A 25,929-nucleotide genomic window follows, 5' to 3' on the forward strand; every position below is an offset into this window, starting at 1 on the left:
GCACGATCCGACGTCATCTTCGGTCCCACCTTCCTCTTCTTTCTTCTTCCAGCGATGTCCTCCTGTCCTGTCTCTTCTCCGCCTTCATCTGCTGTTCTTTTGGAGTGAAGACGTTCGCGAGCGTACTGCGCATGCTCGCATAGTTCTAAGGGATACTTAGAACTACAACAAAAATGGGGCAGTGCCTGAATAGCCTTTTTAAAGGCTATTCACGCATATGTGGGGCTCATACAGCAAAATTTTACTGATAGAGCCACTTTAATCATTTAAGTGCATCTTATGTCAGTCAGAAACTTCATTATTAAAGACGTCTGTCTCCAGAGCCCATCATATCAACCCCATAGATAGATAGGTCAGGGTCATCTAAATCATATGGTGTTCTTTCCTTGTGAGTAGATGCCTCCATTGCCCAAAATATTGCCATTTTTGTCATATGCAAATATTTTTATCCTGGTAAATGACATGGCTTCACAACTGTTAGCAATTTATGTTCATATACTATATTAAACTGCTCTTGCCAGCAGCACTAGCTCAGCTAATTGCTGATAAGGCATGCTCTGTTATCTCTCTATGTAAACTCACAGATAACACGGAGTCCATTCTTTTCAAGCATCTGCATATTATCTGATCTGCATAAGTGTTCTGTGTCTTCTAGGCAGCTGAGACATTGAGATGGGAAAACCCCTTTAATCCAAATTGCCAGTTTCCCGATTTTAAACATGCCGTGAAAAAGATCTAATTTGTTGCAAAATTTTTTAAAAAATGAGAGCTATGAAGGTAGCCAGAAATCAACTGAGTTCTTCTCAAGCAGAGATGAGGAGGAATGAGTAAGCTAGGTGTCAAGCTGCTCTTAGAGCAACCAAAAGCAGGCGGATCATCGGCGCCAACCAACACGCTCATTATATGGCGTCCCAGCGAGCTGCTGAGATGCCGGAACAATCACAGGCATGGTGCGAGGTACAAGTTCAGCAGCAGGACAGTTTGAGAGCAACGGAAACGCCGAAGCAGGTGACCCATTGACACCAACTACATACATGCTCATTATATGGCGTCCCAACAAGCTGCTGAGATGCCCGAACAATCACAGGCTCGGTGCAAGGAACAAGTTCATCAGCAGGTGAACTTGAGAGCTACGAAACACCAGAGCAGGTGAATCATCAATGGCAGCAATTTGCTGAATATAGGCGGATCATCGACTACAACAACATACAGACGATGTCGCGGGCAGAGGCTAGTATATATATGTGTGTATGTATATATATATATATATATATATATACACATAGTGCAAAAATTAAAATAACATAAATAAAGCCCTATGTGTCACCGAATAAAAAGACATAAAAATTATGTGATTAACCCAACTGAAAAAAAATGTTATAACTTTCAAAACCACTTGTACAAAAAAACCATGAGTGTCCAGCTCTGCCCCAACAAACACAAAAGAGGGAAATTCTGAAACTGTCTATAAGAAAAACTCTCCTTGTTGCCCACAGCAACCAATAACAGCTTCCTTTCCGAAGTCAGCGCTTGTAAAGTGAAAGCGATGCTGTGATTGGTTGCTGTGGGTAACCAAGACAGTTTTCTTTTATTAGTTTAATAAATCAGCCTTATGACGCAGAACAGCGGAATATTTAGCGTCACTATAAACAGCAGGCTTATGGACTGTGTGTAATATTGAGTGACAGCTGAGCTAGAGGAGGTGTACAGCGTATATATAGCGCAGCGCACACCAGTACAACACTGCCGGATACTCGGAGAAGTTGTGGCGCGTTGTGTGGGGGCGTGGCCAGCACTCACCTGTGTCCCCTCATGCTCCGGAGCCGGCAAGTAACATTTACAGCCTGAGAGCCGCTACTTCCGGACACGCGATCCAAGCTCCGCCCACTGGGTGGAATATCACGCGGCCTCTCTCCATGGTAACTAGCCTCCATCTCTAAACACTACAGCCGAAGTTTTGGAACATTACTGCAGGACCATGGCGGGGATCCGGAAGAAAACAACGCGTGGAAAGAAAAGCAAGAGGTGACCTAAGCCCCCTTTGTATTCCTCGTGTGAGCCATAAGTAGTAGAAAGCATTTATAAGAGAAGAGACCCACCTGATCCCAGTGTGTGATAAGAGAAGACCCCATCCCATGCTAGTATGTGATAAGAGAAGACCCCACCCCCATGCTAGTATGTGATAAGAGAAGACCCCATCCCATGCTAGTATGTGATAAGAGAAGACCCCACCCCATGCTAGTATGTGATAAGAGAAGACCCCATCCCATGCTAGTATGTGATAAGAGAAGACCCCACCCCCATGCTAGTATGTGATAAGAGAAGACCCCATCCCATGCTAGTATGTGATAAGAGAAGACCCCACCCCCATGCTAGTATGTGATAAGAGAAGACCCCATCCCATGCTAGTATGTGATAAGAGAAGACCCCATCCCATGCTAGTATGTGATAAGAGAAGACCCCATCCCATGCTAGTATGTGATAAGAGAAGACCCCACCCCCATGCTAGTATGTGATAAGAGAAGACTCCACCCCCATGCCAGTGTATGATAAGAGAAGACCCCATCCCATGCTAGTATGTGATAAGAGAAGACTCCACCCCCATGCCAGTGTATGATAAGAGAAGACCCTATCCCATGCTAGTATGTGATAAGAGAAGACCCCACCCCCATGCTAGTATGTGATAAGAGAAGACCCCATCCCATGCCAGTATGTGATAAGAGAAGACCCCACCCCCATGCTAGTATGTGATAAGAGAAGACCCCATCCCATGCTAGTATGTGATAAGAGAAGACCCCATCCCATGCTAGTATGTGATAAGAGAAGACCCCATCCCATGCTAGTATGTGATAAGAGAAGACCCCACCCCCATGCTAGTATGTGATAAGAGAAGACCCCATCCCATGCTAGTATGTGATAAGAGAAGACCCCACCCCCATGCTAGTATGTGATAAGAGAAGACTCCACCCCATGCCAGTATGTGATAAGAGAAGACCCCACCCCCATGCTAGTATGTGATAAGAGAAGACCCCATCCCATGCTAGTATGTGATAAGAGAAGACCCCATCCCATGCTAGTATGTGATAAGAGAAGACCCCATCCCATGCTAGTATGTGATAAGAGAAGACCCCACCCCCATGCTAGTATGTGATAAGAGAAGACCCCATCCCATGCTAGTATGTGATAAGAGAAGACCCCATCCCATGCTAGTATGTGATAAGAGAAGACCCCATCCCATGCTAGTATGTGATAAGAGAAGACCCCACCCCCATGCTAGTATGTGATAAGAGAAGACTCCACCCCCATGCCAGTGTATGATAAGAGAAGACCCCATCCCATGCTAGTATGTGATAAGAGAAGACCCCATCCCATGCTAGTATGTGATAAGAGAAGACCCCACCCCCATGCTAGTATGTGATAAGAGAAGACCCCATCCCATGCTAGTATGTGATAAGAGAAGACCCCATCCCATGCTAGTATGTGATAAGAGAAGACCCTATCCCATGCTAGTATGTGATAAGAGAAGACCCCACCCCCATGCTAGTATGTGATAAGAGAAGACCCCATCCCATGCTAGTATGTGATAAGAGAAGACTCCACCCCCATGCTAGTATGTGATAAGAGAAGACTCCACCCCCATGCCAGTGTATGATAAGAGAAGACCCCATCCCATGCTAGTATGTGATAAGAGAAGACCCCACCCCCATGCTAGTATGTGATAAGAGAAGACCCCACCCCCATGCTAGTATGTGATAAGAGAAGACCCCACCCCCATGCTAGTATGTGATAAGAGAAGACCCCACCCCCATGCTAGTATGTGATAAGAGAAGACCCCCAACTCCATGCCAGTATGTGATAAGAAAAGACTCCACCCCCATGCTAGTATGTGATAAGAGAAGACTCCACCCCCATGCCAGTGTGTGATAAGAGAAGACCCGACCCCCATGCTAGTATGTGATAAGAGAAGACCCCCAACTCCATGCCAGTATGTGATAAGAAAAGACTCCACCCCCATGCCAGTATGTGATAAGAGAAGACTCCACCCCCATGCCAGTGTGTGATAAGAGAAGACCCGACCCCCATGCTAGTATGTGATAAGAGAAGACCCCACCCCCATGCCAGTGTGTGATAAGAGAAGACCCCACCCCCATGCCAGTGTGTGATTAGAGAAGACCCCACCCTCATGTCAGTGTGTGATAAGAGAAGACCCTACCCCATCCCAGTTTGTGATTAGAGGAGGCCCCCAACTCCATGCCAGTGTGTAATAAAAGAAGACCTCACCCCCATACAAGTGTGTGATTAAAGAAGACCCCATCCCATGCTAGTATGTGATAAGAGAGGACCCCACCCCCATGCCAGTGTGTGATTAGAGAAGACCCCACCCTCATGCCAGTGTGTGATTAGAGAAGACCCCACCCATGCCAGTGTGTGATTAGAGAAGACCCCACCTCATGCCAGTATGTGATAAGGGATGACCCCCACCCCCATATGTAATAACAGAAGATCCCACCCCATCCCAATGTATAATTAAAGAAGACCCTTTCTCCATCCCAATGTGTCCCCTGCATTTGATAGGACAAGATCCCACCCCATGCCAGTGTGTGATTACAGAAGACCCCACTCTCATGCCAGTATGTGATAAGGGATGACCCCACCCCCATTCCCATATGTAATAACAGAATATCCCACCCCATCCCAATGTATGATTAAAGAAGACCCTTTCTTCATCGCAATGTGTGATAAGAGAAGACCCACTGCATTTGATAGGACAAGATCCCACCCCATCCCAGTGTGTGATAAGAGAAGATCCCATCCTCCCTTCTTGGTGTCTGATAGGAAAAGAGCCCACCTTCACTCCAGTATTTGGAAGAATAATAATAAATTAATTCCCGGCATGTTAGTGATAGAATGGTAGATATCAGGAGTGAGGGAAGGAGCATACAGAGTGTTGAAACATTCACTGAAAAATCTTTTGTTAAGGGTTTTTAATAGTTTTTTCAGTATACACATAGAAACTGCTGTTTGAACAGTAAAATGCTGATTTCCCTGTGCTAATGTGAAAGAAATCTGTTATTGCAGCTTTTTTTTTGTTTTTCTTCAGCAATATAGCATTTAGGGAGAACTATAAGTCGCACATGTACCCAGGAGGCCTCTGCCTGCTGCCAGTCCACCTTACTCAGCCAGCACCCGAACTCCTGTGCCAGTGCCACAGCTACAAGTGCTAGGAGTAAAAGCATCAGCAGTCAGTACAATGTCTGGAGCATGATCAACCAGAAATTTTTCAGCTCATAGTGCCAACCGGAGCCACAACAGGCACCTGGTGTCCACCTGTATTCCCGCAGATAACTGTGACCCCATGGAATTCCGGGTCAGTAGGTTAGAGCCAGTAGGTTAGAGCAGTGAAAAGAACTGGCCCAGTTTGCCATGGGAGTTTTATCTTGTCCGGCCTAAAGCGCTGTGCTGCTGATGGTGCTGTAACACCTAGAAAGTGTCTGCGGCTAGCGTGGACAGAATTACTTTTGTTAAAGTGAATCCAGCATGGATTCATGAGGATTATCACACACCTCAGGATGATGCCTCCAAATAGTGATGTCACCGTCTCCCTGTATTATTACGTTTCATTAGCTGTAGCATTGATATTTCCTGCCACCACTCATGTCCTGTGGCATGGCCTGGCCCATTTATATTGCCACAAACACCACAATTGCCACCAGGGGTCATTTTTGGTTGTTTTTTTTTTTTTTTTTTAAAAATCTGATTCTTCATCCTCACATTTCAACTAGGCACAGAGCCCACAAATTTGTCTACTGATTTTTCTACAAAACCATTGTTTTTTGCAATATAACCACCATGTGTATCTAAAAAATAACACAGGCAAGCACCTTCCCCCACCCCAAAAAAAGGGTTCATTTTTAGAGTGTTTTAAATGTAAAAATGTGGCTAACGGAAAAAAGAACGCTATCGATCTACCATTTTGAGGGGGCGGATTATGACGTGTATTCCGCACCAAAATCCACCCCCTCTTGCCCCGTGTGATTGGGGCCTTAGAGAGCTAGAAATTGGATCCATAGATTCCTAGGAGCCAGGATAGGATATTGTTATACACTATGTTTTAAGCCAATTTAAGTTGTGGTTTGTACCAGATGTATATCTGCAACTTGAGCCACGTGACGTGAAACTGAACAAAACTTGAGAAGTTCGTCCATCTCTAGTGATGGATCTGACTTTTAGTGCAGATTCTGGTCAGAATACAAAAACTTTTTATTTTTAGGAAGAAAGTATCTGGAAAACATGAACATAAAGTGGATAAAGAGTCAGAAGTGGAGAGAGCAAAGGCAAGTGCAGCTGTGTGGGAGGCCCGGCTGAAGGTGACAGAATTCTCTAGAGCCGAGTATCGTGAGGCCGCGCGGAGCCTAGCACAGAACAACGTAGAATTGACAAAGAACCAGTATCAGCTGGAGAAGGACATGCTGGATGTCATTGGATTTCTTAAGAAGCAGGACGAGAAGAAAGATGAGATGGTAAATTCCCTATTGCTGTCATCATGCTCTATCTTTTAACCCTTTCCTACTACCACCATTGTAATACACATCAAGTTCAACATTTTATGTAGATTCCACATTAGATTCACTGTATGGGCTATATCTAGAGTATAGATATCTTGTTGCATAGCCCCCAGCTGGCATTAGTATGTAACCGTACGATCGAGCCCAAAGCCTAATAAAGCCCATGGGACCGCCCCTATTCAGAGCTCCAACCAGTCACTAAGATTCACACCCAGCCGGTTCACTGCCCATCCAAAGGCTGTGTCCCTTGAGCATGTGCCGACCGGAAGCCAATAGAAAAAGGGCCAGGTATACCAGCCCCCTTAAACCCCGCCTCTATCGCGAGCTATAAACAAACATCGCGTGGCTATCGATTGCAGGTAAGTAGATAAAGCTTCCCCGTAATGAACAAGAAAACATAAACACCTGTAGAAGTCTCCATACAATAGAAGGTGATCAACTAATCATCATGAAAGATTGCTACATCGTGAATAGAAAAATATCCACGGCAGCTATGATTACCAGCATCTAAGGCTCCGTTAACCCTTCACGTGTGTTCCTCAACATTCTTTTATGATCTTATAGACACCAAGCCAATGTACCCACATACCGCATAAACGGTGCACCAAAGACCGTAGATGTAGCCATTGCATGAAGCAGGCATATAAGATGTAATCATTTATCAACTAGATATTACGGTCATAACTATAGACCCTAGATAAAGCAAGAATATGATGTTATGTTAAAATGATGTTATCATTTAACCCCTTGGGTTTCACAGTCTCTAGCATGAATATCCATCTCGCTTCCTTTTGTAAGAGTTTGTTGTCAAATTATCCCCCCTAGGGGAAGGATGTATCTTATCAATCCCCTGGAAAGATAGCTGGGATACATCACCCCCATGATGTTGTCAGGATTTGAACCTGTGACCTGCTGTCGTGTCCAGTGTCTCCTTGCTGCCTGAGCTATTCAGCCTGTTGAATAACTGCCTGTTGGACTTCTGTGTGGAGCCTACACCTGAGGCTCATCAGCTGTTTCTAATGAATGGAACCCGCCCTGTATTACCCTGATTGGTTTGCCTATATATAGGTGACTCTGATACTTCCTGTTGTGTTGGTATTGTGTTCTGTTTATCTGAATACAGCCTGGACACCTAGGAGATTTCTTTGCTAGAGATCTTCTTTAGTTCCTCGGAACTTTACCTGCTGGCTTGCCAGCTCACCGTAGCTCTAATACAGCTTCTGAACTTCTACAGACTTCTACCTGTTATTTGCTCATCTGATCTTGGACTATTACCTCAGCCCACCTGTGGGCTACCCACGTGCTGTCTCCAGCCTCCTCTGCATTACCCGATGACTGGACTCCTGATCCTGTGCCACTAGTACCGTGACAGATGTTCAAGTACATGTCTTACCACTGTCGTATCATCCTCCCTACCAACACCGGTGACATGTTCCCTCTCTCCTGCGGAGCTCACGAGTGGTTTTTCCCACGTATTGAGCCCCGCAGGAGCAGGTGATAAGATAGACAACCCCTGTTGAATAATGACTGATTTTGAAATTTATGCCCAGTAACTGTACTCATAAAGCTCTTACTGCAGCATATAAAGGGACATGCGCTACAAGATCCGCATGGGGAGGTACCCACTAGGTCCCCAGCCTGTCTTTCCAACCACCCAGATATTGGTCCTCAATTGAGCCCTCGGCCGTTGATTACCTATAGATGGGGGACCAATTTGAAAGACAAACTGGTGCACAGCTACCTCGCATCGGTGGGCACAGAGACATGGTTGGAAAGACAGGCTGGGGACCTAGTGGGTACCTACCCATGCGGGTCTTGTAGCGCGTGTTGCTTTATATGCCGCAGTAAGAGCTTTAACAGTCAATACCAGGTCATCTACTTGGGGCTACCATATTAAGGGCTTCCACAACCTAAGGGTCAATGCAAATGGAAATTTTTGGCGAAGATTTTGATCCAGAATCCGCCTCAAAATCAACCTCCAAAAAAAGCCTTCCAACAGATTTTGAGGCGGATTCAGTCTCAAAATCCTCGCCAATAAACTGTGCGTGCATTGACCCTTACAAATTTTCAGCCTGTGTAGGTGTCAGATTTGTACTAGGGCTTGTGATGGGGTTATTCATACAGAACAGACTTTCGGTCACTTAAAGAGTAACTGTTGTTTCTAGGTTTTTTTTTTTGTAAATGAACAGTTCAGGGAAATATAAAAAGTACTGAACTATACTTTTTCATTCTCCATCCTGCTGCCACAGAATTTGTCATTTCCCCCCTCCTGCTGTTGCCCTAATGCTTTTCATTCCTGACCTCCTCCTACTTACTAAATTCTCTTATCCCACTGCCATTGTAATTTCCTTGCCCCCTCCATCACTCATATTTTACATCTTTCGCCCACTGCCTATGTGCTCATAAGTGCTGCACTCTTCTCACTGCACTTGCCAAGTTTTCCTTCTTGCTATTGCCACAATGTTCACCATTTACACCCTCCTTCTGCTTCCACTACAATTGTCCTTCACTCTAGGTGAAGCCATTTTACCCTGCTCCATCTCCTGACAGGTTGTGCTCACTTGCGTTTGGTGTCATCTTCCATGTACATCTGTTAGTCAGATTAGTATAGAATATCATGCAAAAACTGACATGCAGTCACTTGTTGCCAGTACAGAGGCTTACGGCTCGTTCACATCAGCGTTGTGAACTCCGTACTTCAGGTTTCCGTTTCCTGCCTAAAACAGAGGCAGGATACGGAAACCTGCAGGAGTCTTTCTCTCCCATTCATTTGAATGGGTGAGAGTGATGTCCGGCCGTGAGCGGCGGTGAGCATTTTGCGCTCTCCGCCGCGAAACCGGGTTTTATAATCCGGACACAGAGTCGGACATGCAGTACACTGTGTCCGGATAAAAAAATCCGGTTTCGCGGCGGAGAGCATAAAACGCTCACGGCCGGACCCGGTCTGTGCTTTCCGTCTTCTGGCATGCAGAAGACGGAAACCACAGGGGCCACACGGTGGCTCAGTGGTTAGCACTGCAGCCTTGCAGCGCTGGAGTCTTTGGTTCGAATCCTGCCAAGGGCAAAAAACCATCTGCAAGGAGTTTGTATGTTCTCCCCGTGTTTGCATGGATTTCCATCCCATATTCCAAAAAGACATACTGATAGGGAAAAATGTGCATTGTGAGCTCTATGTGGGGCTCACAATCTACATAAAAAAAAAGAAGACGGAAACCACAGAACGGCCAGGAGAACGCTAGTGTGAACCTAGCATTAGGTGTTTTCCTCTAGTCATATATTCTTCAGCTGGGAATCTGCATTTGTGGTTGAGCCAGACTGTACTCACATTCAGATCTCAGGGAGCCAAACAAGTATCTGAAGCTCCCGTGTCCTTTGTCTTTACCCAGACACTCTTTATGGGATGGATGCATTGTATAAACCATTAAGTGTGGCTGTGGAAGGGGGAAGTGAAGTCAATTTGCATCATTTTCATAATCTTTGAGTTTTAGCGCACAACATATATTTCTTGGGCAGATTGGTTCTTTTACCTGCAGCGCAGTGTGTAGCATTATGGGCCAGTGGCTACCAGAACCTGACAATGACTGCAATAACCATTTCCATTTATTTCTATATATTTTTCCTAAAGATCGAGAAACTGCAGCAACAATTGCTAACGCAGAAGAAAATGGCCGACGAGGAGCAAAGCAAACTGGTGAGTGTGTAAGGGGGAGGTTCAGATTTCCTCCGTGAACGTCTGTTGATCTCATCCATCATAGAATTAGAGTAATGGACATTAACAGTAGTAGAGTGATGATTCAGGGGAAAGCTCCCTCCCTCTGCATCCGTTCCCATTTAATCTAATGTAAAAAAAACATGACGGAAGCTTTCTTCTATCATATTTGTTTACCTTTGTAACGTAAGAAAAAGTTCTCCATGTATGGCTTATTTTTTCTGGCAGAAAAATAAGAAACATGACAGAAGCTATTTTTTTTTACATGAGGGTGAATTCAGACTGATACCAAATGGAGGGTCTTGGTCTGCATCAGTCATTTAGGCTAAGGCCCCACGGGACGTCCCGCAGCAAAGAAGCGGTTCTTCCCCTAGCGCTTTAAAACAGAAAGTTTGCGGAGTTTTCTTCCACAGACTTTCTGTTACAATTATACCTATGGGGAAACTGCCGGCGTTTCCATGGGTATAATTGACATGCTGTGATTTACAAACCTGTGCTGGTTTTGGAAATTGTGGTATGTCCGCATGAAGGTTTTTACCGCAAAGTGAGCATGGGATTCGCTAGAATCCCATCCACTTTGCGCTTACTGTAAAATGCTGCGATTTTTTTCTGTGGCGTTTCCATCCCGTGGGGCTCCGGCCTTAATGTCTATTTCTCTCATCCTATGATGGATGAGAACAACTGACATTGATAACAGATGTGAACCTACCATTTGTTGAGTGACAGGTGCTGAGTGTGCAACAAGCCATCATCTGGTCTATTGTGACACTGACATACTTAGAACTAATGTAAATGACTTGATATATAACACTTTATAGCACAGAGACATTCATCATGAGCTAGGAGTCAGTGGGGCCTCAGATGTGTTACAAGTAACCATAAAATCCTACAGAAAAACATGCTATGTGTTCCCACTCTACAGTGACCACCTTTAGCAGCATGCTCAGAACTATAAAAAAAATATAAAACACCGTTATGTCACAGTACAGGCATAACGCACACAGTAATGTTACAGTACATGGATAATGCACAAAGTAATGTCGCAATGCAGGGATAATAAACATAGTTATGTCACACTTCAGGGATATTGTCCACACTGAAACATTGTTCTGTACATTGTGACATCACAGCATATAAAAGTAGCATATAAAAGAATTTACACAGTATAAAGCGGTTTTCGCTAGTGTCCTACTATTTCCATATATTTTCACTGAAGAGGTTGATTAGACCTCAAAAATAGGACTAAAAAGATAAAATGTAACTTTTATTTTGCTATGCTATTAAAACCTTTTACAGCACAAACAACACACACCCAATTATGAGAATTATACATTTAGTGCCCTGGGACTGTCAGAAACAATGTGTCTTGTTTATAACAAGCTGACTCCCTAACACTTTAAACCGGTGTTGCTCTCAGTGACACTACTGAATAGGACTCCAATATGCTCAGCATAGCGTTCCCCAGCCTTCTGGAATGCCGGCCTCGTGCCACGCCAACCAGGGGGGGAAGGTCAAGTGCTGGCTAGAACCAAATTCAGACACACTCAAGCAGACTACCGTTAAACATGCGTTCTTTTAGACCCTACGCGTTTCATTAGACTCATCAGGGGTCATTCAAAAATTCTCAGACTAATGGCAGTACCAACTGCTGTCATTTTTGAGAACAAGGGGGGTTGATAATCTGACCGCCAGCAGGACCGCCGCTATTCTCATCAGCGATGAGACTTTTTGGGCACTTTTCCAACTTGTGTGAAAAAGGGGTGTAGCGTATTGGGATGGGGGCACCATCTAAGTTGCAACTCTGTGCACCAAAAATGCACCAAGAACTTTTAGGCCAATTAATAAGTAGCATTATGCTAGACTAGACAGTCTAACTACGCCAGATTTATCAAAGTGTATCAGCCACTTTAATAATTGTAATGTAGTTTAAAGTTGCAATGTTTAACATTTAGACACTATTAGTAAATCTATCCCACTGTCTACTGACTCACTATCTACTCATTCATTGACTTGTCACTAAGGCCAAGACTACTGCAACTTTTTGTAGGGCTACTAAATGATTTAACTATCAAGCCCTAACTGTAGTCCAAATGAATACATTGAATTGCTGCAGTTTTCTGGACTGTCGTTGTCACTCAATAGTTGTCGTGTGGTTGTATCTGTCTCTCAATACTTAAAATAAATCAGTAGTGCCACAAGTAATGCACAAGTTACATTGAATTTATAGGCAGCATTTAGGCTTATAGGTGCAGTATGTTTTGTAGCTGACATTGTATGTGATAATGAGAGTTATTGACCACTTGTCGGGAGGAATCTATAATCTGCTGAACCCATAGTCAGAAAGTTCTTTGATTTTTAACTTCAATTTTGTTCTTTCCCAGATGGAAACTTATAAAAAGCAAATATCCAGCCTTGAAGAAGAATGTTCACGTAGAGCACATGAAATGGAGGTCATTCACTCCGAGTTTAGAATGATGAAGGAGTTCCGCAGACAGAAAGCTGAACTGGAGAGAGAACTGGATGAGGTTATTTCTGTTTCAGCACCTACAGTACTGTTCAAAAGTTCTAGACAGGTGGGGGGAGGGGGTAATGCTGCCGAGTAAGAATGCTTTCAAAACTAGAAGTGTTAGTTTATTTTTGTCAAGTAACGACTTTAAGGGAATGAATAATAGAGAAACCTAAATCAATATTTGGTGTGACCGCCATTTGGTTTCAGTATTCATTTGTCTAGGTACACTTACACACAGTTTTTGAACTCGGCAGGGAGGTTGTTCCTAATATCTTGGAGCACTGAGCACAGATCTTCTGTGAGTGTAGACACATCCAAATCCTTCTGTCTCTTCATGTAATCCCAAACAGACTCAGTGACGTTAAGATCAGGGCCATCACTGCCAGGACTCTTCCCCAAAGGACGGTCACACCAAATATTGATTTCATTTACATTTTTCTTTTGTTCAGTCACTTAATTTTGTTAATTGCTAAAAATAAACTATTAACACTTCTAGTTTTGAAAGCATTCTTACTGTGCAGTACCTGCCTAAAACGTTAGCATAGTACCATATATCAGTCAGTAAGGATATAGACCACTCATTTACATTCATATTTTCTCCTTATAGATTAAGGACAGTCTTCTCAAAGCCAGAAAGGATCATCAAAAAGCTCTGTCTACCACTGAGAGGCACTTCATTGAAGAAAAGGTAATACTTCTGAATGTGAAAAGATGTTAAAAGGCGTCTTCCAGTTCTTTTTTTAAGACACAGGGAAGTTTCAATTTAAAAAAAAAACCTATATACTCACTTGTCTGTTTGTCTGGGGATCCAGTGGAGAGTCTCTGTTTAGGTCCCTGGTTTCCCTTAGCTGTGGCCTGTACTATAGCACATAAGTCAGTCAATGGCTAAGCAGTGATGCTGTGCTCAAACAGGGCACCAGTGTTCAGGCACTGATTGGCCGATGTGCTCATGCATAGGCAAATGATAAGTGAAGACTGAGGACCTGGACGGAGACTCTCTGCTGGATATACATGCGAATGGACAGGTAAGTATATAGGGCTTGTAATTTTAAGTCTTGCTATGTTTAAAAAAAAATTGAAAAGCCCAACACTCCTAATAATGTGCAGTCAAGGTGTCTACTGTGTCTAGTTAACATGTCCTGTGCCAGAAAGCTGCTGATGAGACAATAAAGACATAAAGACCTCTCCCAACAGCCTCACACAAGGTTACTGGAAAGTGCCCATCAGGGGATTGTTAGATGGAAATTCCAGATACAGTTAGAACCTAATTATGTATGAAACTCAACATCTTCATCATGAACAAAGACTATAACTAGAGAAACTGTTATCCTTGGAGGTTAGACACATAAATACCAAAAGAAGTTAGACATACGCCGTACAAATGACTAAAAATAAAAATCACTTCATTTCATATTAATCAGAGAATAAAATCTTTACAAATACATAGAGAGATATAGCTGAGATGGAAAATCACACCAACAGCTTACAAGCATGTAAATATATATAAGACCAATGTATAATACTACGACATGGTGTACATAGCCACTTCCAAGTATACATCCCTATAATGTCACCGCATATAATACAATAAATAAGTAAGTGGAATATCAGGACATAAATCGAGATGGCAGGCTGGATAGAAAGGAAGAAAAACTGCTACTCCAATGCGTGTTTCGCTTATGAATGACTTCATCAGGAGCCCCATATGTCCTGCTCCTCTGAGCCCACCTGGAACACAGTTACAAGAGACATCTGCAGAAGAAAGTATACAATCTTGGCATGGTCTGGCTAACCTTCCCCTCTGCAGTGGCCACTACTTGAGCCTCAATGGAATCTCCTCCTTTGCTTCTATTGAAAGTCTTTTTCGGAGTCATCCCCTACCCATGTGTGTGGATTTTCCAGGATTTGATTTGGCTTTCTTTGATTGTTTTCCTCAGCAACGCTTAGAGAAGGAGGCAGAGAAGAAGATTATGATGCTGGCAGAGGAAGCTCACACTGAGGCCGTCATGTAAGCGAGTCTCTGCTGCCAACTAACCATTCTCTTTGATGGACTCTTTCTGCATTTCTCTGATAAATCTTCTCTGCTGCATCATTGCAAATTCTTTTCTATTCAGTCATTTTCATTCCAGAACTTTTATTGTGTCTTTAAGCCTCAGCACATCCTTCCTATCTACAAGGTTCAGAGTTGCTATCCTTGGCTACTTACGCTTCAACTTTCCAAAATTGACACTTTCTGAAGCAGGTTGTTCAATATTTTATCATATAGAAAATGCTGTACCAGAGCGGCTACTATCTTCATGTGCCTGTACATACTTGTTACTGGATGTTATATTTAATTTATTAGAAAAGAGCGCCCCCTCCTGATGGAATTACTGTAATATTGTCTGCACTGCGTTTAGCCCTATTTCACCGCCCTTCTCCAGTTTTCCACACCCATCCTTCCCCTCTTACCCTTACCCCTGCCATTAAGAGGAGGTGTTTGCTCTTTGTATACTTGAAAATTGGAATAAAAGCAAAGTTTAAAAAAAAATAGAAAAAAGCATCTTCACTAGAAAATATGTGGAAGATAATGGTGTAAAGTTAGCTTTTAGGTGAAGCAGTAGGACCCCAGTGTTATTGAACCATGAAACCAAAATGTTTTGGAAATATATATAGGTGTATAGACCTATCTATTATCACTGCTGTCCAGTAAACATTCAGATCAACAACCTCAGTTCTTTTCCAGAGTCAGATGACAAGTATAATATGAATGAGTGTACCATAATATCCTGAATGATTCTACCTCCATTCTTTCATACATCTGTCTTTTCACCCAACCATGCTATATACGAGCAATGATGATTTAAGACAGCAGTCCTTCCCTGAGTCTACACTTACATGAACAAAGGTGAAAACGGGCATAAAAATCAGTGTATAGAGGAGTTTGTGAAAAGAGACAAAAATAGAGCATGATCTATATTTTGGCAGTCCGTTACAATGGACTGTCAGTCAACATATTGGTCATGTGAGTATCCCCCATTCACAGACATTGAAAATAATACAGCCATTTACGATGTTGTGACTATAGGGTTAGCATATATTTACATGACCTTCGTAAACGGACGTATTATTTTCAATATCTGTGAAGGGGGGCTATTCACATGACCAATATTTTAACGGTCCATTGTCCATCACAATGTAAGTGCTCTATTCTTGGCCATTTTCACAGATCCCTTCATACACTGTAATGGATATTTTTCATGGCTATTTTGCACCACGGTCATGTGAATATAGGTTTATACAGTTTTTACCCATTAACTAACATGTAGAAGAGATCTCATTGGATGATACAAATTTTTAAAACTGAACTTCCATGCTGATTGGTTGAACAGTTAATGTTGTTTTCATGGTGACAGTTGTGTCCATTGAAATATAGAGGGAAAGTCACCTGGCCAGACACTTCTGTTCAGACATTTGGAAGTTACATCAGAATGACAAAGCCTAAAACTCAACTTGTATCTGAGTTCTCTCATTTAAAGAGGACTTTTCATGTCCTCATCAATGTGCGATATTACATACTGCTAGATAGGTGACAGTGCTCTGAATTCAGGGTACTGTCAGCTTTCCTGGTATGTGCTGGAGATATCAGTGCCATTAACTGATATATCCCCACTGTCAGAAGGGCGGGCCTTATAGCCTAGCGTCATCTTTGTATGCAGAGAAAACCCCTTTAATTTAGAAAGAAAGATCCTAGCTTGAAAGATGCCATAAAGAACTCTTGGGGAATGAAAATGCAAGAGGTTACACAAAAGCTAATGTAGGATCCATATACAGAAAATATATGTGCATGAGACACATATATGACTATGCTTAGACCTCGGTAACTATCATATTGATAAATAAAATCCATACATACATAAGCTGGCTAACCACAGTACAACTTTCTAAATATATTATTGTATATATAGTATACTGGCAAACAGGATCACTGCAGTCACAAGTCAGGCAGTGTCAGGTATGGCTGCAGTCAGTGGTAGGTCATGTTCTAAAGATGCACATAGGCATGATAGAAGAGCTAGTCAAGTCTGCCTGCTGATATTGAATTGTATGTTTATAGAGCCTCCATACTCTCCTCTATCAGTAGATTACAGGTAGGATAGAGGAGTCTGGAGAGTAACAGGGTTAGATCTGTGTCATTTTCTGTGGCCAGTTAGGTTCTTGGTGAAATTATGAAGTTTGCCTTACCGGGTGCTCTACTGATCTTTCAGGCAGTTGGGTGAAGTTGGAAGATCAGTCTTTAAGGAGAACGTGCGTCTGAAAGAAGCAATTTCTTATCATGTAAACCAGTCACGTGAGTTACAAAAAACAGTGCTCCAACTGCAGGAGGAGAGAAAGCATCTTCTACAGGAAAAGGTTAGGACCTGTGATTTTTTTTCTGTAAGAGGGTTAAGAGTTTCATTATCTACCCCCAGAGCTGTCTATGTACCTGCCCTCTCTGCCTATATGCTCATAGGTCAAAACTTTTTTTATTATTTTTTTATTTTATTTTTTAAAAAGCTCCACTCTATTCTTCCATAACTAATTACCTTTATATTCCTGGTCTATATTTAGCGCCCCCGCCACTTAGAGACATTGGACTATCCACTGCAACAGCAAGTGAATTCTCTCAGCTCATGTCCCTTTCTTCAATTCTCTACATGTGATCTATTAGCTAAAGTAAAGCTATAGGTAAAATCAAGAAAGTAAAAGAAGAGGGAATATGGTCTTATTCCCTCCTCAATTGCTAGATCACCTAGAACTAGAAGTGCAGACGCCTATTAATTGTCATAAAACTTCACATTTAATCCTTGTGTGTTTGGATGTTTGTTCCTCAATCACACCCAAACGGCTTAATGGATTGCTTTGAAATTTCACACACATCTACATATTGGCCATGAAGGATACATAGGCTACTTTAAACGTGTCTCACTCACCCCAAATCGCCACCGCGACCCTCACAAGTTGGCTCCAACTCCACTGTCGGCCCTGAGGTCAGCGCAGGTAGTGACACGCAGCTCCGATTGGTGCATGGCGGTGCGGAGGCGGGATAGGGAGATAGCACAGCGGCCCCATAGGTTAGCGACAAAATGTGGGCGTGGCCAGCGCGCGAGGACACTTGCCTGAACATGGCGGCTGCCTGCCTGTTCCCAACGCTGCTCACATGCCGGCCAGCCACATATCGCCTAATGCTGGCATTACATACAGCAGCATGACCAGGCCTCAAGCCCACAGCCGCCCGTACCCGCGTACTGTGTGGTCGGGAATAGACAGCACAGACAGCACTCACTCTCATGTCACGGTCACTACACACAGACATCCCCAGCATATGCAAGGTGAGTGCTGGAGGTTCCATGATCGCCAGTTTCCTTAGTGGTGGTGGTGGGGGGGTTTACAAGAGTTGGTGTGTAGGGGGCTGGGGGGGGAAGAGGCGCTGGGTAGGAGAAAGAGGGGGGGGGGGGTTGGTGGTTTAGGGGAGGTGCTGGGAGTTAGGGAGGGGGCCTGCACAGGTTTAAGGGGGAGGTGGGCGGGTGACTGGGGTTGTTGGTGGTGGTGGGGGCAGGGGGGGAAATGTGGAAGGTGACTGTTATGACCCGGTCTCAGCAGTCTCGACCTGTTAGGTTCAGGCGCAGAGTGTCCGGACGGCATTCAGCACGTGAATCACCTGATGCACGGCAGGGGAATATTCACACCAGACATGCTGTTTCTGCTCTGGCACTCGGGCGTGGATCACGTGGTGAGTTGCCTGGTGGATCAGTGCCGGGTGTGTCTTGGCCTCTGAAGGGGTTAAGTTCTCTGCAGTTCTGAATACTTTACAGGCCATGGGCGAGGCCTTCTCTTTACTATATAAGGCTGTTGCACATGCTATCTGATGCTGGTCTTAAACTTCTGTACCTGTGCTCCCAAAATGGTCTGTTGTCTGAAGCTGCTACCATCTGCATCCCGGCCCATCCAGTTTCTTTCTCCTGTTCACACAGGACTGGTTCGTTAAGTATTGAGCTCCTATCCAGACATAGTGTTCCGGGCGCAGCGAGCCCTAGGTATTTTTCTGTTTGGAGGTTTGGAATTTTTTGGTAGGGGTTTTTTGGGTGTGTGATACTCAGTTCTGTTTTTTCCTATCCCTTGCTTAGTTCAGTTATTCTGTGTTTCACGTTTATTTTCTCCCTATGTTTTGCGTTCTCATGTTCACCGTTAGTCCAAGTCTGGACATCCGTGGGGGGCTTGTTCTGTATCTGCCTCTCCTTCGTAAACGTGAAGCTAGACAGGGACTCTATTTCCCTTTGTAAGTTAGTTACTTCTCCGGCTGTGCTCGTGCCCATTCAGGCAAGTTAGTCGGGCCCACGGCTACTTCTAGTTGTGCGAGGCAGGGTGTAGGAGGATCCACACTAGAAGTCCAAACTGCTCATACTTATTATTATTGTTTTTTATATATGTTTTTCCTTTACTGGACTGAGAAGTTATCAGTCAGGGGCCAGTCCGTGGTCAGGGATCCCCAGACCATAACAGTGACTGTGGGCTCTAAAGGGGGGAGGGGGCGCGGGTGGTAGATAAGGGGAGAGCAGGGGGCGCGGGTGGGTGCTAGGTGGGGAGCCGGGGCCAGAGCAGCAGGGCCGTGGGGTCCCGCCACACCAGGGTGTGGGAGGGGACCGTGGTGGCCACAAGAAAACGGCCGTGGGGGGGCCAACGGGCCGCGCTGCACATGGTTCGCGCAAGGAAGGGGGGTTCGCGGACGAAGTCGCGGGTATAGCTAGTGTATCAATAAAAATGTTGATGCCTGGAATCCAGAACAAAATGAATTAATAAAAAATGGAACATTCTTACCATTTGGGTTGTATATTGGGTATCAGAGATGGAACCCTACCGCTTCTCCAGGAGTCAAAAATGGGGTACAGGAGGGACATTAACCCTATAGAGGCCCTGACGCCCCAAAGAAACAAGACCCCTACCCTTACAAGGGCAGTCTCTTTATGTTTCACTTTTCCTGGCCATCTACCAGACTTCTGAACAGAATTAAACCCCTTTAAGTTTTATTGCGTTTGATATAGAATAAATAACATTCTAATTTTATTTTATGGGTTGTTCTGGATGTGGTGATAACAATTGTGAGTTTGTATTTTTTATTTTTTTTTTACTTTTTCTGTAAAACTAGATTTTAAGGACACGTTGATCCAGGGTTTTTATACTGACTGCCAGATTGGAGTCAGAAATGTTTTCCCCTAAAATGGGGCAATTGGCATAAGCCTCATGGGGTTTTTTGCTTTCCTCTGGATCAACACTGCAGGGGAGTGTAGGGTTACAGATTAGATTTGATGGACTGATATCTTCATCTAACCTCATCACTCATCTACCACTTAGATGCTGTGGTCAATGGGTTAATTAGCAATGGGTTAAATATCCATAGCAGCCCCCACCCTGGTGATCTCTCAAGTCACAGGGAAAGAATGAAAAATCCTTCTCCATTCCCTGCAACCTGCACATGTTGCTTGCATATTGCCTGAAATGAGAGCTGTAAGTACAAGCAGCCCCATTTCAAACAGTGATAACTCAGAATCTACTGTGACTACAGGTATGATCTTGGTCTTATTATAAAACCAAGATTCTACGCAGCTCCAGAGCTAGAGCCATTTTAGTAACTTCTCTCACTACAGTTTTACTGCCAATCTCCTGCTAAGACTAAACTATTAGGTACATTGCTCAAGGCCTGAGGAAAAGAGGGGTAGAATTGTAAGCGGATTAATGTATGAGCTGGTATCTGGCTGGTTTTACTGTACTAGTAGTACTAAAAAGGTTATATATGTAGTTGTCAGTGTAACACAAATTTGTGTATGATTGTATATGCAGTGTGTGCTGTATGATTCACAAAAGCAGGGGTATATGTCATGTTCATGTACAGTGACATAATAACAATGATTTTTTTTTTTTTGGCTTCATGGGTGCATCTGATACATTTATCATATGTAATGGTTATTCGATATAGTTATGTACAGCTGTGTCACAGTTTTGTGTGTGTGTCATGCTTTAAGTTACCCATAAATGCTTGATTGGCAATATATGTAGTGTGCAGGCAGAAAGTTTTGCAATCTGGCAGAGATATTCCCAGGAAACTCTTGGTATGAGTATTTACAAGCTCTTCATAATGGTCACTTTTTTGTGTTGCTCAGGAAACAAACCAACAGCTCATACAGGACAAAGTCCAACAAGGAGCTGAGAAGAATGCCCAGATCCAAGCTTTAGAAAAGACAATCAGGACCATGGAGAGAACCGTAGAGAAAACAACTCTAGAGAAAGACAGTGCCCTTCTCAAGATACAGCAACAGCTCCAGGTGACTGATCAAGCAGGAATTGTGGAGCTGCAAAAGCTGCACCAAACTTTAAAGTTGAAGGATAAAGAGATGAACCGGGTGAAGAAACTGGCCCACAACATCCTGCAGGAGAGGACCCAGGTTGAACTTTTCTTCCTTGAGGCGCTGGAACATGTGAGACAGGAAATCAAGTCAAGCAGGAACTATTATCAGAAGATGGCACAGGTGGCATACCACAGCCGAATGAAGATGGCAGCTACAGGGACTGATAAGTACCCCAAGGTCCGGACCTTTCACAACAAAGAGAGCAGTACCAATGATGTGAGCCATGACCTCATGGAAGCTGAGAAATGGTAATGTAAAGACATGGAGCAGAGAACTGCTTTCCCTACACCCAGTGCTCATTGTCTGGAGATCACTCTTATCCTCCACTCTACTCACCACATGGAAATCATGGTACTTTACCTTTAGTACTCATCACTGAGCACCAGGGTACTACCCTGCACTCACCTATGTTCTCCTCTGTAACCACCACTATTGACCTGGAGGGTCCCAGCACAGAGGTATCTGTCTCACGACACACTCAGCACGTGTCCATTTAAGTCTAATACTACTAAACAGCCAGACATTACATGCTTGGGACCGTATACACCAAAAACATGCGGGATCCTTCCTTTGACACACACACATTATTAACTAAATACCTGTTCTAATAAGGCATCTTATGAGACCTGGTACAGATATGTAAACTCACCAAACTCCTGTCAGGGCAGTAAGCAAGTCTTATAATCACTCTGGAATTCTTGTTTTATAGGTCACATGTTCAGAGCGGAAAAGCTGATTTTGGAGATTTGACATGGGAGCAAAAGGAGAAAGTTCTGAGGCTGTTGTTTGCTAAGATGAACGGCTCTGTCATCAGGTTAGTCTCTGCCTTTCTGAATGTGTCCTTACTTCAAGGTGCCATGTGCCATGGCAAGAAATAATACCGTAACTATATAATAAAAAAAAAAGAGGGAAACTCGAATCAGCCACTAGGGGTAAGTTTACACAGAGTTTTTTGGTCAGGGTTTTGAGGCCGTATCCACCTCAAAATCCTGACCAAAAAGACAGCTCTCATTGAAATCAATGGGAGCCGCTCATGTCTTTTGTCCGGGAGCCGTTTCTTCCAGCTCCCGGAAAAAAGAAGTGAGATGCTCATTCTTCAGGCTGATTCGCCTTGTGATTCAGCCTGAAGACACACCCTCTTCCGGACTAAGCCCATTCATTGGGCCTAATCCGGAGCAGAGTGCGTGGCTGGATGCCAGTGTAGTGCATCGGCTTTCAGTTGCGGCTACGCGGTTTTTGGATTGGAACCTGAGGCGGCCTCCACCTCAGGTTCCGATCCAAAAAACCCTTTGTGAACTTACCCTAACATTTAGCCTCATACCTCCACCTATCATTCCCCTAAAATCAACATCATCTATCCATTGCTTACATAATATCGGCTGTGTTAACACAATGCATTTTTGCAACATAGATTAGTAGATTTAAAAAAAAAAACATGTTTTTTTTTAAAAGGGAACATGTATTAGGTTCATGTTTTGACTTTTTAGGCTAAGGCCCCACGTTGCAGAAATGTTGTGATTTTTTTAGCCAAATTCAGAAGTGGATTAAAAAGGAATGGAGAATATAAATGAAGTACTTAGATGTTTCCCTTCTGTTAAATACACTCCTGACTTTAGTTTAAAAAAAAAGCAGCAAAATCTGCAATAAAAAAACGTTGCTTTTCCGCAGTGTGTGGCCTTAGACTTAATCAGTAATAATTGTCACGAAGCAAAAATAAATACTTTTCTCAATTACTTTTTCAGTTGCAGGGCAAAAAAACCCATTAATTAAAGGGGTATTCCCACGTCGCATACTCACCAGTCTTCACTCCTGTAAAATCTTCTTTCTTCCTGGTTTCTTGCATCATTTGGTGGGTGGGGTTTCACATGCAACCTGCCGTTCAGCTCCGCCCCCAAATTTGTGTGTAGCTCCGTCCACCCATATTGGACTATGAAGTACAGGCAGCAGCAACTCCATTCTGTGTTACATACAGAGACTGCCTGTCTCTGCCATAATGAACACAATTGAATTAGCTAGCCTGATAACTGGGAGAACAGAAGACGTTCAGAAATGAAAGCAGCTCCTCTCCCCTATCTGAAAGCAGGAAGCTAGGTCACGTGGTGTAGACACAGGAATAGCTAGAAACACAGGCTCGCTCCTGTGCACTTAGCCCCTCCTCCCTCCCCCTGAGAGCAGGCAGATACATCACTTGACTTTTGAGCAGATAAGTCAAGGGCTGTGTCAACAGTGAATTGAATAAAGTAAGATAGTGGACGAACAAAGCAGCTTTGCTGAAGCAGTGTATTTAGGAAAAGTCTTACATCCACATTAACAAGCAGTATAGATAGGATCCTTGTGATGGGACAACCCCTTTAAGCTACTTGCACCTTTTGTGGTCTTTATGTGCCCTGCACTTTATTTATGCCCTTTTTCCAAATTTTATGTGCACCTCACCACTTATGCCTTTGGTTGGGGAAGGAGGTATGGCCTAAACGGAGATCCTTTTCATCCTTTATTTATTACTTGGGTAAACAAAAAAAAAAGTCGCAAATGCACTTCAGTACAAGGTCGGCATAAAAAATATACATCAGGTAAGACAGCATTAAAAAGGGGGCAAAGTGCACATACTACGTTTAAATGCACCTTTATAAGCTAACACATGGGCACATTTAGTAAGGCAGTGCACCTACATTATAAATAAACACCACAGTAAAACTAGTCTTAAAAAAATATAGCCAGAAAAGGAGTAGATGATAAATAACCCGCATTGAGGCACATTTGTGAAAACACTACAACTAGAGCACTATAAGAAATAAAAGCCATCTTAAATATATTGCTTTAAGGTTAAGGCCACACTTAGCGAGTGGCAGCCAAAAAGCGTGCCAGAAACACATTGTGTTTTTTTCCACAGCGATTTTCACAGAAAGTCTGCAAAGTTTTCCTGTGCGGACTTTCTTTCCCTATTATACCTATATGGAAAAGCCTGTGTTTCTGTAAGTATAATTTACATGTTGCCACTTACAAAAATGCAACGGTTTTTGAAATCACAGTATTTACACTGTATTTTCTGGATGGAATTAGCCAGAATCCGATCCACTTTGCAAGTACTGTAAAACACCAGAGTATTTGCTGTAGCCAAAACGCAGCGTTTTCTCAATGTGGGGCCCCGGCCTAAGACCGATTTCAGAAATCTTCCCCACACACTTTGTTTCATCTAATGAACTATTAACACCTTAATGACTGGACTGTTAGAGATGGTGACTGATAAATTACTTGTCCCCAGTAGCTAGTGCCTTTGCCGTGTTAGAATGAAGGGTATAAACACTGGAGAAAGAGTGGTTTATCTTGTCCCAGCAATGTCCTTTCCTGGCCATACACCAGAGATACAGGATCTCATGCACTTCCCAATTACCCTCAGAAGGAACAAGTCACAGTGTAGCAAAGATCAGACATGTTAGATTTCACCTAATTCTCCTCTGCTCAGGCTGCAGTGGTGTTCTAAGGGAAGGGGGTATTAGAACTAGTACCTGTGCCATTGCCACCACAGAGCATCTCATCAACATCATGGCCACCCTTTAATCTTTCTTTCATGTTGACTGCTCTGGAGAGACGTCCAGCATCCTTTACTTTTCACTGGATTTTGATTGAATGAAATATCATTTCATTCTTATACCTGGGCTGTGGATTATGATGATGAAAAATGATACAGAGTTCTCTTACCTCCAGGAAAAGACCTCCCATGCTGAGAGGAGGAACCAGTCAAGATGAGCCAACTCTGGGAAACCAATATGAAAGGTGAGGAGGCCGTTCATGCACAATAACTGATTATGACTTCTTCTTACACATTCTGGCATAGTATATTGTTGTTTATAGTATATTGGTGATCTACTCGGGCCTGTCTGGAGGATGTCAGTAAGGCTGGGTTCACATCTGCGCCAGAGTCTCTGTTGGAGATTCAGTCACATAAACTGTCAGCGAGAAAAGTCCGGTAGAAAGGACTTTATGAAAACGGCAGATATCCACCAGACGCCATTATAGACAGTGGTGTCTGCCAATGTCAGTGTGTAACCGTGGCAGACCCAAACGACAGACTGCATAATGCTAGTGTGAATCTATAACACGAGAAAGGGGGGGAGGGGAGGTGCTAAAGTGCATGGCAGGACAGGCTCTGACACACTGTGTGTATGTGGAGCCATTCCAGCAATGCTTCCTCATGCCTCAATACACACAGAGCCTGATGGAGTCACCATTTAAGTACTACTTTTTTTTTTTTAAGTCCAAAAGAAAAAGGGGTACAGAAGAGGCTCCATGCACCTAGATGTTAGTTCATCATAGCACATCAGCCACTTCCAGTCAGAAAAATCAATGGGGCAAAATTCACCTGTGTAACAAAACACATTGTTAGGGCCCCTTCACACGGAGTTTACGCTCCGTGTATTCTGTCTACGCGCTGTGTATTCTGTACATTTTACACGTGTAAAATGTACAGAATACACGGCGCGTAAACTCCATGTGAAGAGGCCCTTATAAAACAATTTCCTTACACGGTAGGATAGTCACGTATGAATGTAGCCTGACAATGTTTGCTTAAACCCCTAGGGCTTCTGGAGATATGGGAGAACATGGACACGCTGTCTTCTTAACACAGCCTATTTCTGAAGAGTCAGCAACTGGCTTGGTGTTACCAGACATCAATAAGACAAGGTGCCAGGTCATAAGTTAAATATTCACACATCTTGCCTG

The 25,929-nt window shown here is 43.5% G+C and overlaps 1 protein-coding gene across 2 annotated transcripts; it reads left to right on the top strand.

The window, feature by feature from the left end:
* Positions 1-1,960: 1,960 nt before the first annotated feature.
* BBOF1 (basal body orientation factor 1) lies at positions 1,961-25,923 on the top strand. Of its 2 annotated transcripts, XM_075280656.1 has the most exons (11): positions 1,961-2,025; positions 6,272-6,521; positions 10,192-10,257; positions 12,657-12,800; positions 13,392-13,472; positions 14,722-14,792; positions 17,032-17,176; positions 20,962-21,455; positions 21,917-22,021; positions 24,913-24,981; positions 25,786-25,923. In XM_075280656.1, the coding sequence occupies exons 1-11, from the start codon at positions 1,979-1,981 to the stop codon at positions 25,907-25,909; spliced, it is 1,596 nt and encodes a 531-aa protein (XP_075136757.1). In that variant the 5' UTR covers positions 1,961-1,978; the 3' UTR covers positions 25,910-25,923. The 2 variants fall into 2 exon arrangements, with proteins under 2 accessions (XP_075136757.1, XP_075136758.1); XM_075280657.1 differs by lacking the exon at positions 24,913-24,981.
* The last annotated feature ends 6 nt before the right edge of the window (positions 25,924-25,929 follow it).

This window comes from Leptodactylus fuscus, chromosome 7, assembly GCF_031893055.1.
Source record: "Leptodactylus fuscus isolate aLepFus1 chromosome 7, aLepFus1.hap2, whole genome shotgun sequence".
NCBI lineage: Eukaryota > Metazoa > Chordata > Amphibia > Anura > Leptodactylidae > Leptodactylus > Leptodactylus fuscus.

Excerpts from the sequence above, each read along its gene's own strand:
- BBOF1 (XM_075280656.1), top strand. The coding sequence starts at position 1,979 with ATGGCGGGGATCCGGAAGAAAACAACGCGTGGAAAGAAAAGCAAGAG. Across the intron at positions 12,801-13,391 it reads TGGAGAGAGAACTGGATGAG|ATTAAGGACAGTCTTCTCAA; the intron begins GTTATTTCTGTT and ends TTCTCCTTATAG. Across the intron at positions 14,793-17,031 it reads GCTCACACTGAGGCCGTCAT|GCAGTTGGGTGAAGTTGGAA; the intron begins GTAAGCGAGTCT and ends CTGATCTTTCAG.